At 59.6% G+C, this 11,297-nt stretch overlaps 2 protein-coding genes across 7 annotated transcripts in view; one reads left to right on the forward strand and one right to left on the reverse strand.

Annotated features, from left to right (window-relative positions):
- The window catches only part of EMID1 (EMI domain containing 1), a 39,876-nt gene extending 35,891 nt beyond the window's left edge, over window positions 1-3,985 (forward strand). Inside the window, exons 15-16 of one of the 4 annotated variants that reach the window (XM_089894656.1) lie at window positions 412-502; window positions 3,760-3,985. In XM_089894656.1, the coding sequence (XP_089750782.1) occupies window positions 412-502; window positions 3,760-3,884 (216 nt within the window). In that variant the 3' untranslated portion in view covers window positions 3,885-3,985. Of the gene's footprint in view, window positions 1-411 lie in introns of all 4 variants that reach the window. The other 3 variants (XM_089894655.1, XM_022550699.3, XM_022550702.2) reach the window with 3 other exon arrangements.
- A 1,684-nt stretch (window positions 3,986-5,669) lies between these two features.
- Window positions 5,670-11,069, reverse strand: RHBDD3 (rhomboid domain containing 3). Of its 3 annotated transcripts, none has more exons than XM_022551033.3 (6): window positions 10,823-11,069; window positions 8,606-8,795; window positions 7,550-7,933; window positions 6,457-6,619; window positions 6,083-6,370; window positions 5,670-5,995 (listed from the first exon to the last, which is right to left on the reverse strand). In XM_022551033.3, the coding sequence occupies exons 2-6, from the start codon at window positions 8,751-8,753 to the stop codon at window positions 5,818-5,820; spliced, it is 1,161 nt and encodes a 386-aa protein (XP_022406741.1). In that variant the 5' UTR covers window positions 8,754-8,795; window positions 10,823-11,069; the 3' UTR covers window positions 5,670-5,817. The 3 variants fall into 3 exon arrangements, with proteins under 3 accessions (XP_022406741.1, XP_089750788.1, XP_022406743.1); XM_089894662.1 differs by lacking the exon at window positions 10,823-11,069 and adding an exon at window positions 10,493-10,807; XM_022551035.2 differs by lacking the exon at window positions 10,823-11,069 and adding an exon at window positions 10,040-10,807.
- Between the last annotated feature and the right edge of the window lie 228 nt (window positions 11,070-11,297).

Here is an 11,297-nt window from a genome sequence, read left to right on the forward strand (position 1 = left end):
CTGCAGGCCCACAGGACAACAGGTCATGGGGCTAGACTCCAGAAGTGCAGGGGACTGTGGGTGACAGAGCCAGGCTCAGGTCCCAGGGTACTCTGGGTAATGTACCACCCACCAGTTCTGACCCCAGAGGCTCTCACTGGGCAGGCCATCCTGGCCCCAGGGTCCCCCTTTAGTGGCCTGAGAGACCCTCCCCCAGGCATTCACCCACCAGTTCTCCACCCATCTGGTCACTTGAGGAGACAAGTGAGCCCCATCCCCACTTAGAAGGAGCAGCCAAGGTCCCAACAGAGACTCACGCCCAGGCTCCTGCCCGGAAGCCAGAAGGAACTGGCCCCGCCCCCCACCCTCGGTGCCCAGCCCAGCCCCTGGAGGCCGGACATGCACCGTCTGCTCTTCTCGATCTCCCATCAGGCTCCTAGCTTACAGAGCTTCCTGCAGCAGCAGGCTCAGCTGGAGCTCCTGGCCAGACGGGTCACCCTGCTGGAAGCCATCATCTGGCCAGGTAACGGCAGGGTGGGCAGGCAGGGGCAGCCCCTGCCAGGAAGGGCCTGGGAAGGGCCTGGGGACACAGAAGGCGCCTCCCAATACTGGATCCAGACTAGCAGACAGCCACTCTTCAGCCCTTCCATCCGGCCAGCAGACGGTGTCTGGCACAGAGGAGGTTCTGGTAACTAGTTCTTGTGTGAATGAGCACCTGCTTTGTGCCAGGTACCTCGCTGGCACAGGCTCCAACAGATAAGACAGACAGGGTCCTGCTCTCATGGAGCTTAGGGTGCTGGGGGGAAGCCCTGGAACTGGGCGTTAAACCTAGGGTGAGGAATACCACAGTGGAGTGAATACAGGTGGCCACCAAAGCCCACAAGTGCTCCTGATGCAGGCTGGGGGGTGGTAGAGGGCATCTCAGGAGGGCTTCCTGGAGGAGGAGGCATCTAAGTGGAGACCTGAAAGGCAAGGATCGGGGGCAAGTGAACAGGCAGAGGAACAGCATGGACAAAAGCCAGGAGACCAGAGAGAACCTAGAGGGACAGTTCCATGAGGTTGCTGAGGGTGGGAACAGAGGCTAGAAGATCTGGTAGGGCCCCATTTGAGAAGGTCCTCGAAGGTAGGTCAGGGAGGCATGGAAGGAGGTTAGACACCACCTGGCTGTCACAGTGGGCCTAAGGAGGTCTCTCCATGTTAAACTGGAGCCTGTGGCTGGCCCTGGAGAGAGTCATGGATCGGCCACCCCGTTCCTCACCTACCCGTGAAGAGGCCCCAGCCCTTCTCCCAGCTGCCCCATCTCTCAGCCCAGTCCTAGCACATCAGTGCACACAGCCTCAGACATAATGTCCAACCTCCCATCTATTTTACAGATGGGGAAATTGAGGCCCCCAGCAGGAAGGAGAGCCAAGGTTAGAGCCATTTGGCAAAACTGTAGGGCACTCCTTCATTTGGCAAAACTGTAGGGCACACCTACTGCAGGCTGGGTCTGAGGCAGATCTCAGGGTACCCGCCTTGGGGAGCTGCCCATTGGGTGGTGGGCAATCCTCAGCATCTATAGAGATGAGGGCCATGGGGTACAGGAGCACCAAAGGATGTGTGTGAGGAGAAGCCTTCCTGGAAGATGGGACCCTTGCGTTAGTCATGGAAGGTCCCTACGAGTGTGCCAGGAGGAAGTGGTGGGAGGGCAGCCCCCGTGGGGACAAAGGCCTAGAAGTGGAAAGGTGTGTGGGTTCTGCTTCCAAAGCTGCTCTCGCCATGCCACAGGGCTTCCCCAACTTGTGAAAACTCAGACCATCTCCCAGACCTCCTCCCCTCTCCCAGAGGAAGGACCAAGGACCAAATCCCAGGCGCTCAGCTCCTTGTCAGGTGTCCCCCGACTCCCCTCTCAGGAGGATTGGGAGGGGAGCCAGAAGGGACACATTGTGGCCTTGGATCTGTGCTCCGCCCCCCTCAGCTGGCTCTGTCTCCAGCAGCCCAGGGAGGAAGTGCCAGGCACCTGGCAGTGTGGCCAGGAGGAGGGGAGTAGAGGAGATGGAGCCTTCCCCATTGGCCCATCATACACAGCAGGTGCTAACAAAAGACCCAGAGGGGGCTCATGTTTAGATTATAATCAATAATGATGATAATAGTAACAGCTGTCACACATCCAGTCCACCTGGGCCGGGAAATTTACATCCATCATCTCCAGTCCTTGCAACAAGCTTTCTAGGTGGGCGACACTGTGCCCACTTCACAGATGAAGAAACACAGGTTCAGAGGGCTCGTGTGACTCCCCCGGGACATAGGGATAGTAGTGGTGAGGCCAGGGGTCCGCCCTAGGTCAGGCCTCTAAAGCGCCAGCTCTTTGGGCTCCATCGGCAAAGGTTCCCTGACCCCTCTGCTTTGCTAGGCACTGAGTGGGGCCCGGGGGAAACCAAAGCCCTGAATTTGATCATGTCAGAACAGCATCTCATGACTGATTCACAGTGACCAGACCTGCAGGAGCCCTGGGTCGAAAACACACCAACCTAGTGACCATAATAATCCAACATTTACTGTGAAAACCACTTTCCACTCTTGGTCACATTGAACACTCTGCAAGGGTGTGACAACAGGAGTGTCATCCCCACATTCCAGATGAGGCTTAAAGGTTCTGGGACTTGCCCAAGGCCACATAACCGGGACATGGTAGGGCCAGGACTTGGCCTGAGCTGATGTTGGAACCTGAGCTTTGCGCTACCCTCCTCCTATGCTCCCTGTTTTAGGGCATGAAATGTTCCTTGACTGTGACTGCAAATACCTGTCTGCCCCAAGGGCGCCAAATCTCAGCCCAGAGGTGCATGAGACCCAGGGTCAGAGTGCTAGACAGTTATGAGTATGAGGGTATAGCTCCCTCCCTGGCATTGCCTTCAGTGGGAAGCTGGTGCTCACCAGAGTCAGTGTCTCTCCTGTGAACAGTGTTTCGAAGGCTCAGCCAAGTCCTCCATCCTGGGGCCCTCCCCCTGGAAAAACAACCCATCCTTCCGAGCTGCCTAACCCCTCATTTAACTTTGAGAGGGACTGAGGTGATAGTTACGTAAGGCTTCCTGGAAGAGGTAGGTCCTGATCTGCGTTTTAAAGGTTGAGTAGTTTTCCAGGTGGGAAGAATGCCAATTATCCGGTTTTACTCTTGGGGGCCAGCTTATTTGCAGGTTGGGGCATATCTCACCATAGCTAAATCGAAACTAACTTCAGTAATTACTGGAGTTGGCCAGGGCCTCTGTATCTGGAACTGTCCCCCTGGTTTTAGAGATGAGACAACTGAGGCCCTGACAGAGGTCCAAAGCCACACAGTAGGTCAGTGGCAGAGCCTGGCCTTCCTAAACCCTTCCCCACTACAGGTGGCCTAACCTGAAAAGAGAGGAAGAGTGAGGCTGATGCCTGGCCTTAGTTTACCCAGCTCTGAAATGGGAATGATTCAGGGCACACCTCTGCTCCAAGATATGTTAACGAAAAAAAGAGCTATACTGTTTATGGAGCATCTACTACATGCTAGGCATTTCAGAAACATGGTGGGTTCATTGATCCCCACTTGACAGAGAAAATCAAATAGAGGCCCTGAGTGTTCTAGTTGGGTTAGGGGCTAATAACTCCTGGGGGGAGGGGCACTAACCAGCTTTGCAGACCCCCTTCTTTCCCACACCTCTGCCTCTCAGACTTGGGCAGAAAGCCCCACCCCCCACCCCCTCAGAGGGCCAAGGGAAGGTGGGCACCTCACACAGACGTCACTAACCCGGCCTCTTTCCTTCCCTCCCGCAGAACCAGAGGGGTCAGGGGCAGACCCTGCCGGCATGGGCACCCCCAGCCTCCTGCGGGGCAAGAGGGGAGGACACGCCACCAGCTACCGGATCGTGGCCCCCAAGAGCCAAAATGAGAGAGACTGAGTGTGGTGGTGGCCCCTTGGCGAGGGCCAGGCCAGGCTTCCCTTCCCAGCCTGGACTTGGCCAGCTGCCTCCAAGGTCCGCCATCCGTATTTATTAATATCCTCAGGGTCCCTTCTGCCACCTAGGCCTTTGGGGTGGGCATGTCTTGGTCCTGGCAGCCCGTGCGCATCTGCCTCCTATGAGGCTGAGCCGGGACTGGAGCCTGAGAGGGAGGTGTGGTCCAGGCAAGAGGTGAGGCTTTGCTCAGGGCCGTGGGCCTCAGTTTCCCTCTGTGAAATGGGGTGATGCAGGCCTGTGGGGAGGGGCGGCAGGTTTGGAGCTTCTGTCTTCTCATCAACCGCCCGGCCATCCAGGCCCCAAGCAACTGAGGGAGTTGGAAGCTGGGGCTCTGCCCGGCCCTCAGCACGCCCAGGGATGATGTGGGCGGGCAGTCTCACCTCCCCACTCCCCAGCCAAACCTGGGGGGCCCACCTGTACCCCTCGTCTCCTTGTTTTCTGGTGCTGGGCTCCTGGCCCTGAGGTCAAGCTACCTGATCTGACTGGACATTCAGGGCTCCTTGTCTCAGTTCTGACCCCTGAACCCTCAGTCCTTCTCATGTCCCAGGCGGAGGGGGCATGGAGAGGGAGGGGCCACCTGCTCCCACAACGGCTTGTGACAGACACCAGGAGGTAGATGTGTATCGGCCAATAAAGGCCCCCAGCCTCACTGCCCACCGGCCTGGTCTCAGTGTGTGCTTAGATGAGGGGCAGCCGGGCAGGGCCAGCAGCCTCTCTTCTCAGTGGCCTTCACTGTCCACCTGCAAAGCACGACTGTGAGGCCAGGGCTCCCCTGGCCATCACCTGGGCAGCTGGGGAATGGGGGTAGGTGAGCAGAACAGAGGATCAGGCCATCCCCACCCCCTGGCCAGGTGTCCCGCAGGAGCTACCAGACCTCAGGGCAGCTTCCCTTCTCTGAGCCTCTTTCCTCACCTGTAAAATGAGACTGATGGTGTAGTCCTCAGGTTTCCCAGTCTGTTTCTGGCCCCTGGCTGGTGACCAACGGCAGGGTCGGTCTCTGTGGCCCCTCCACTCTGGCCCTGGCCTGGGGTACAGCCTCACGGGTGACCAGAGCACAGGTCAATCCGGGGCCTACAGCCCCCTGTACTGCCCCTCAAAGTCCAGCTTCCCGGCCCCTCTGCCTTGCAGAGTTCCCATCGGTGACTCACACCGATGCCCCACCCTCTGTCCTCTAGGCTTTGGCTACACCTCCCCTCCCTGGGAGGGGGCAAAGACTGAGAGGGACCAGGAGGGAGGAGCTGCTTCTACAGAGCTGAGGAAGCTTCTCCCCCACAGCACGCCCACATTGCTTCCTGCCCCCGGCACCCCCCCCCCCATCACCGCAGGGCCCAGCCACCGGCCTCAGAGCCTGCCCTGGGGCTCTGGCCCTTGTCGCACTGAACTGGCCCTTGTCCAGCAGGGACACAGGGGGCTGTGGGCAGTGACGGGATGCTGTTCCTGGCGAATCAGGGAAGGCTTCCTGGAGGAAGGTCTCCGTGTAGGCCAAGACCTGAGGATGGGTAGAAATTAGCTGGGAAACAGATGATAAATGCTCCTTGGCAGAGGGTCCAGCCCAACAAAGACCCTGAGGCGGAAGCTCGGTAACACTGTGTCTCTGGACATCAGGGAGCTGCTCTCCTGCAGTCGGCTGTTCATTCACTGCTCGTTCATTCTTTCATTCATTCATTCATCCCCCTGATGCTAACGTAGAAGAGTCAGACACAACTGCTGCCTCCAAGGAGGTCCAGGTTGAAAAGTGAACTGGTTTTTATTCTAAACAGTACCAGGGCAGGATGCTGGGGGGCCGCCTCTGAACCCACCCTGACTCTCAGCAGACAGGGCTGGGCTCTGACTTCCCACCCACAGGCCAGGCTTCTCACCTGAGAGCCTGCCTGTGCTAGGGGGGCCCAGGACCCTCAGGGTGGGTGGGCCCACCCCTCCCCTGAGTCACCAGCGCCTCGGTGCCCACCTCCCCGCCGACCAGCAGTGACACGGCACCCTCCACACGGCCTGTGGCTGCCAGGGCCACCACCGCCTGCTCCGTGGGGAAGCCCATGCGCTCCAGTTGCTGCAGCCTATGGGAAGGGGGGACAGGGAGGGAGTGTCAGGGCCGCCTCCAGCCCCCACACCAGGGGACCCCACCCCTACTTACCCCACCTTACCGCAGGGAGGAGACGGAGGACTTAGACAGCCGGAGTGGGCTCTCGGGACCCTGGACTGGCCCCTCAAGGAGCGAGGCCTGGATCCCCTTCTGCAGCATCTGCTCGTCTAGGGCTGCCCACAGCGGGGTCCCTGGGGGGAAGCTGGGCCCAGACCAGGCCAGTCCCACCTCTGAGGAGCCCTCCCAGAGCGGTTGCATAGGCCCCAGGCCTGGCGGGAGCGGGGCTGAGCCTTCGCTGAGGGGCCAGAGGCTAGGGGAGGCCATGTAAGGAGGTCCAGGGGTGGGCGGCCTGGAGGGGCAGAAGCAGAAGGCCTGACTGCCAGCCACCGGCATGGCTTCCACCACCAGGGCCAGTGTCCTCGGCATCACCCTCACCTCACTCCGGCAGGATGGGTGACAGGCAGCTCAGCCAGGCTGCCTGGGGTGGGAAGGAGCTGGAGCGGCCAGCACCCCGCCAGGGCCCTGCACAGGACACCCTCCTGCAGTGCCTGCAGCCGCTGCTCAGAGATCTCCAGCCACCGGAAGGCCCCAGCCGCGTCTGTCTGCCCAGGGCAGGGCGGCGGGTCAAGGAAAACCACATTCAGCCAGGGGTGAGCCTGCGCCACATGCCAGGCCCCGTGCCAAGTGTGTGATGGGAATTCCCTCCTGTCTCCTCACTGTGGCCCTGCCAGGGAGGTGTCATCACCCTCGTCAGCAGTGGAGGCTCAGAGAGGGAAAAGGGCCCCTGCCTGAAGCTACCCAGCCAATGAGAGGCAGAGCCAGATGTGCCTCATCCCAAAACCTGTCTCATCCCCATTCAGCTGCCCCCTGCCCGCTGTCCCCTGAGGCCTGTTGCTGGCCTGCTCAGGCCTGTGACACCAGGCCCACCCCTGGGCCCTGCCCCAGCCAGGGCGACATGCTCCCCTCTCCAGGATTCAGCCGGGTGTCCCCAATCCTAAACGACTCCTGGGTCAGCCTGCACCCACTGTTCCCTCTGACTGCACTGTTGTCCCCGACAGGCATTAAGCACCTTTGGAGCAAAAGCCTGTTTAACACACCTGCACCACCGGCCGCAGGTCGTTCCCCCTTTTGATGCCAGGAGAGCCGCAGGCTCACGCTCACCCTGGTCCTTAACACTCTCTGTACTGTCTGCCAGGCCCGTGCTCTCCTTTTCCACTTCTCGTCACCTGAACCCCTCCTTCTGCATGGTCTCGGCGTAGACCCACCTCCACTGGGACGTCCAGATTAAGTGCCTCCTTGGGCCCCTCAGCTCCCAGGCTCTCCTTTAAATTGTAATTGGTACCTCTACATGGCCACAAGCCCCCAGTTCCCAGCCCAGAGCCAGGCGAGAGGAGGACTTGGAGACGCTCCTGGGATGTGTGTGAATGTGGGGGCCCGACCCCTTGTGCCAATTCCTTCCCAGGCACCCTGGGGGCCCAGCCACAGAATCCACACGTCCACATGAGCCCTGGGCCCAGGCAAAGGATACAGGCCAGGCCAGCCAGGAGGCCACAGAAGAGCTGCAGGAAGGGCGGCTCGGAGCTGAGCAGTGGTGTCAGGGCGAGCAGCAGCCACGGCAGGAGCCATGGTGGCAGTGCCCCACGGGGCCGTCTAGGGTTGTAACCCTGCCCCGCCAGCATGGCCAGGTGGACAGGCATGTATCCACAGCCCCCGGCTGCACTGGACACCCCGAGGCCTGCCAGCAGCACAGCCATCAGCCCGGAGGCCAGGGCAAGGAGGGTGGAGGCATGCAGGAACCGCAGTGTGCCCAGGTGGCACTCCTGCCGCCAGCCCAGGGTGGGCAGGAGCAGCAGGCTCAGCAGCAGCCCTGGGAGGGCCTTGTGGCCCAGGGCATGTGTCAGCAGCCGGTGCGCTGGGAGAGAGAATGGGCTTATGTGCCAGGTTAGTGGCCCTAACGCCCGATGGGGAAACACCCTCCGCCAGGGCCGCCCACTAAGCCAGCACCCCCTCCCCGGGAGCCAAAGTCTGCCCACTGCCAGTAGTTTAATCACTGGTGGTGGGGACCAAGGGCTTCCAAACACTGTGACCGGCCCCCTGCTGCTTTAAGTAGAACAAGCCAGACCCAACACTCAGGTCTTCTTAAGAACAACCAACCATGGATAAGTCACTTCACTTCTGTGAGCATCATTTGGGTTCCTCAAATGTAAATGGAAGCTGTCATTCTTGGGAAACAGGTGTTCAGCTGGGGTCACTCTTCAAACCCCTAGTACCTCCTTCCTGTGCTTGGGCTTAGCTGAAAGTCTTAGTTTATTTTAAGGGAAAGCCACCCAAAAGGGGAGCGGTCTGAAAAGAATTCCTACTTACAGGCTCCCACCCCTGTGCTGGCCCCTCTGCCCAGGTCCTTAGCCCTCCCTTCTTGGCTGTAGTTGAGCTGGGCATGCTCCCGTCCAAGGCTGACCTTCCCCGGGGCCCTGGGTCCTGTCCTTGCCTGACAACTGCAGGATGCATGCTGCTCTTGCCAACTGGTCTCAGGCCCTACAGCAAGTCTCCTGCCTCCTCCAAGGCCCACGTGGCCGGCCCTCACCCTGCCAAGGGTCCAGCAGCAGCTCTGGGGCCAGGACAAGGCTGGGGCCAGCTCCCAGCAGCCACAGGCCGCTCATGAGCAGCATCAGGACAGAGGAGGCGAGAGGCAGCGCCGGGGTCAGTAGGCCAGGGGGACCTCTGGCATGCATAGCTTGTCTGAAGGTGATCAAAGGTGGTCTTGGGGCTGTGTGCTAGGGGTAAAGGAAAACAATAACAAGTTATTATTGCAGCTTTTATCTGACTTCCTTTCGGCTACCATACCAACAGTACCATTTTACAGAAATAACTGAGGCTGGAGAGGCGGGTGCAGCAACTTGGCCATAGAGGACCTCAGAGCCTAACCATGTGTTTAGCCATCTTGCCATCCCACTGATGTGTGAGGATGGGAAGAGGCCAGGCCAAAAGGTCCCTGAGCCCTGATGGGCCCTGGAAAGGGGCCTGGAGTGGGAAGCACAGGGAATGGGAAGTTGAACGGGAGCCCTGGACTCGCAAAATTTTTTGGATTTGTGCAGCCCCCCAGGGCAAATTCAGGGCCATCTCCAGCTTTCCTCTGCCTCCCTCTTCCCTCAGGCTACAGACCAGCTACCTTCCTCCCTCCCTCCTCCCCTCCACTGACTTAGAGCTCCAGGTGGCCTGAGCTGCCCTTGACAGAGGGGGTAAGGCCAGCCAAAGGGCAGGAAGATTAGGGAGGGGGTGGAGCAGAAGGGTTGGAGGAGAGGCAACAGGAGTCTCACACCCTGAGTGCACACAGTGACACTGGACAGAGACGTCCCCTTCCTCGAGCCCCAACCGACCGCAGCCCCTCTGACCCTACCCTCCCTTTCACAGAAAGGTTTCAGTATCCACTCCACTTCTTCCTGCTGTTATCGCTCCCTGGGCAAATCTGGAGCTTCTCCTTCCTCATCTGTAAATTGGGGATTAAGAAAATCCATTCCTCATAGAATGAGAAAAAGGAATGGACTCAGGCAGTCCCACAGCTCCTGCTGGATAAACTGTAGCCATCCTGGCTGTCCCCAACAAGGGGAAGCCTGAACATGGAAGCAGCTGCTCCAGCCCTCAAACGTGCCAATTTCCTGCCCATGAGGCAAGGCTTTCTCTCCCATTCTCCCTCCTCACATCCAGCCTGTCCTCTAGGCCCTGCTGGAATCCTCTCACTCCTGTACCCTAGTCTGTCTCAGGACTCCCACTGAGCTGATTTTATAGGGCAGGAAGCAAAATCCCAGAGACAAGAAGGCTGCTTCATCTGTTCCCTTGTCATGGGCATCCTTGGCATCAAAACCCACCCGGCAGTTTCCTGCAGGAAAAATATAGGAAACTCCTCTGCCTGTGACGTCCTTCCCTTCATCTCTCTAACAGCAAACTCCTATTCACCCACTGAAGCCCAGCTCAAAGGTTCCCTTCCCCTCCTCTGGTCCCTCCACATCTTGGAGCCTACCCTATCCAGTGAGCACCGCTTGGCCTGTTTTTCTCTAGGCAGGTGGTCTGAACTGTGGGAGGAGGGGTGCTCCTCCTACTCATGGTCAAGTTCCCCAGGGTGCTCCTAGCACACAGCTCGTGCTTTATGTGTCTTCACTGAAAGAAAGACACTAGCTTTGCTCCAGGTCCCGCTGAAGGATTTGGTGAGCCCTGCCCTTCGCTGGGCCTGGGCATCTGCCTAGGGAGACTGGGTTGAATCCAAGAAGTCAGGCAGGTGCAAGCCTTGCGGGGAGCCAAGGCTCCCACTGCCAGCCTTCTCCTGCACCTTCACAACCATCCCGCCCCCCCACCCCGTGTACTTTGGCAAGAGTGAGAGACTTGCCCATGGACCAGCAGAACTGGGATCTGAACGCCCCAGGTCTCAGTCTCTTTATCTATAAAACGGGGCTGTGCAGCATCAGGCCCTGCCTACCTTACTGGGAAGGCGGGAGGACAGAATGTGAAGACAGGACGGGGACAATTCTTCCGGGTGATGGAGAGTGTGTGTGTGTGGGGGGGGGTGTCCCAGGCTGTGGGTGGGGCTCAGCTTTGTGACTTTAGGAAAAGTACCCCAAGTCCCTGGGCCTCAGTTTCCCCTTCTGTAAAAACAAGGATGTTGGATGAGAGGTGATTAAAGGGTCTTCTCAACCTCGACCGTTACTGGGGGGCTCTCGGGCCGGGCGCTACGTTCGGGGCCTCCCATCCAGCCCACCGCCCTTGGCCCCCTCCCCCGCGGACCGGGCCACGTGTCTGGGGTACTCACAGCGCAGCGCGCCCCCCGCCCCCAGAAGGCTGAGTGGAGCCCTTGGCTGGGAGTCGGTACTCTAGCTTCCCGCCGACACCCGAGCACCCCGAGCCCATTCTGCTCGCCCTCGGGCGCGTGACCCGGGCCGACCGGTAGGCAGGCCACCCCCTCCTCCGCCGCCGCCGCCCGCCGATTAGTCAGCAGTTGTTCTAGGCCCCGGTCCCTTCCCCCAGCCCTCCCGCCGGCCTCCGTTTCCCTCCAAGGCCGACTCTTCAGAGACGGTCCCTAGAGCCAGCGGGAGTAACCATTCCAAACAACCTAGCATCAACCGGAGAATCACTCCGACTTGTTACCAAGATCCGCTCGCCAGCCGCGCCCGCCCCTGCGGTGCTATTTTGGCCCACACGTCACATCCGGTGCTCTTTAGAGAGGATTAGGACTAGGTTTGCGGGCGCGAAAGCTGTGGTTCGTCCCTCCCTCTCCCACCCCCGTG

The sequence above is a fragment of the Delphinapterus leucas genome, chromosome 14 (genome assembly GCF_059928025.1).
Source record: "Delphinapterus leucas isolate spDelLeu-1000000601 "Yukka" chromosome 14, BTC_Dleu_Yukka2, whole genome shotgun sequence".
NCBI classification, from domain to species: domain Eukaryota; kingdom Metazoa; phylum Chordata; class Mammalia; order Artiodactyla; family Monodontidae; genus Delphinapterus; species Delphinapterus leucas.

Bases quoted from the DNA above. Each gene is read 5' to 3' on its own strand.
- RHBDD3 (XM_022551033.3), bottom strand. From the start codon at position 8,753: ATGCATGCCAGAGGTCCCCCTGGCCTACTGACCCCGGCGCTGCCTCTC. The intron at 7,934-8,605 runs GTGAGGGCCGGC...TCTCTCTCCCAG, and splicing joins GCTGCTGGACCCTTGGCAGG to CGCACCGGCTGCTGACACAT. The intron at 6,371-6,456 runs GTGAGGGTGATG...CTGCCCCTCCAG, and splicing joins ACCCATCCTGCCGGAGTGAG to GCCGCCCACCCCTGGACCTC.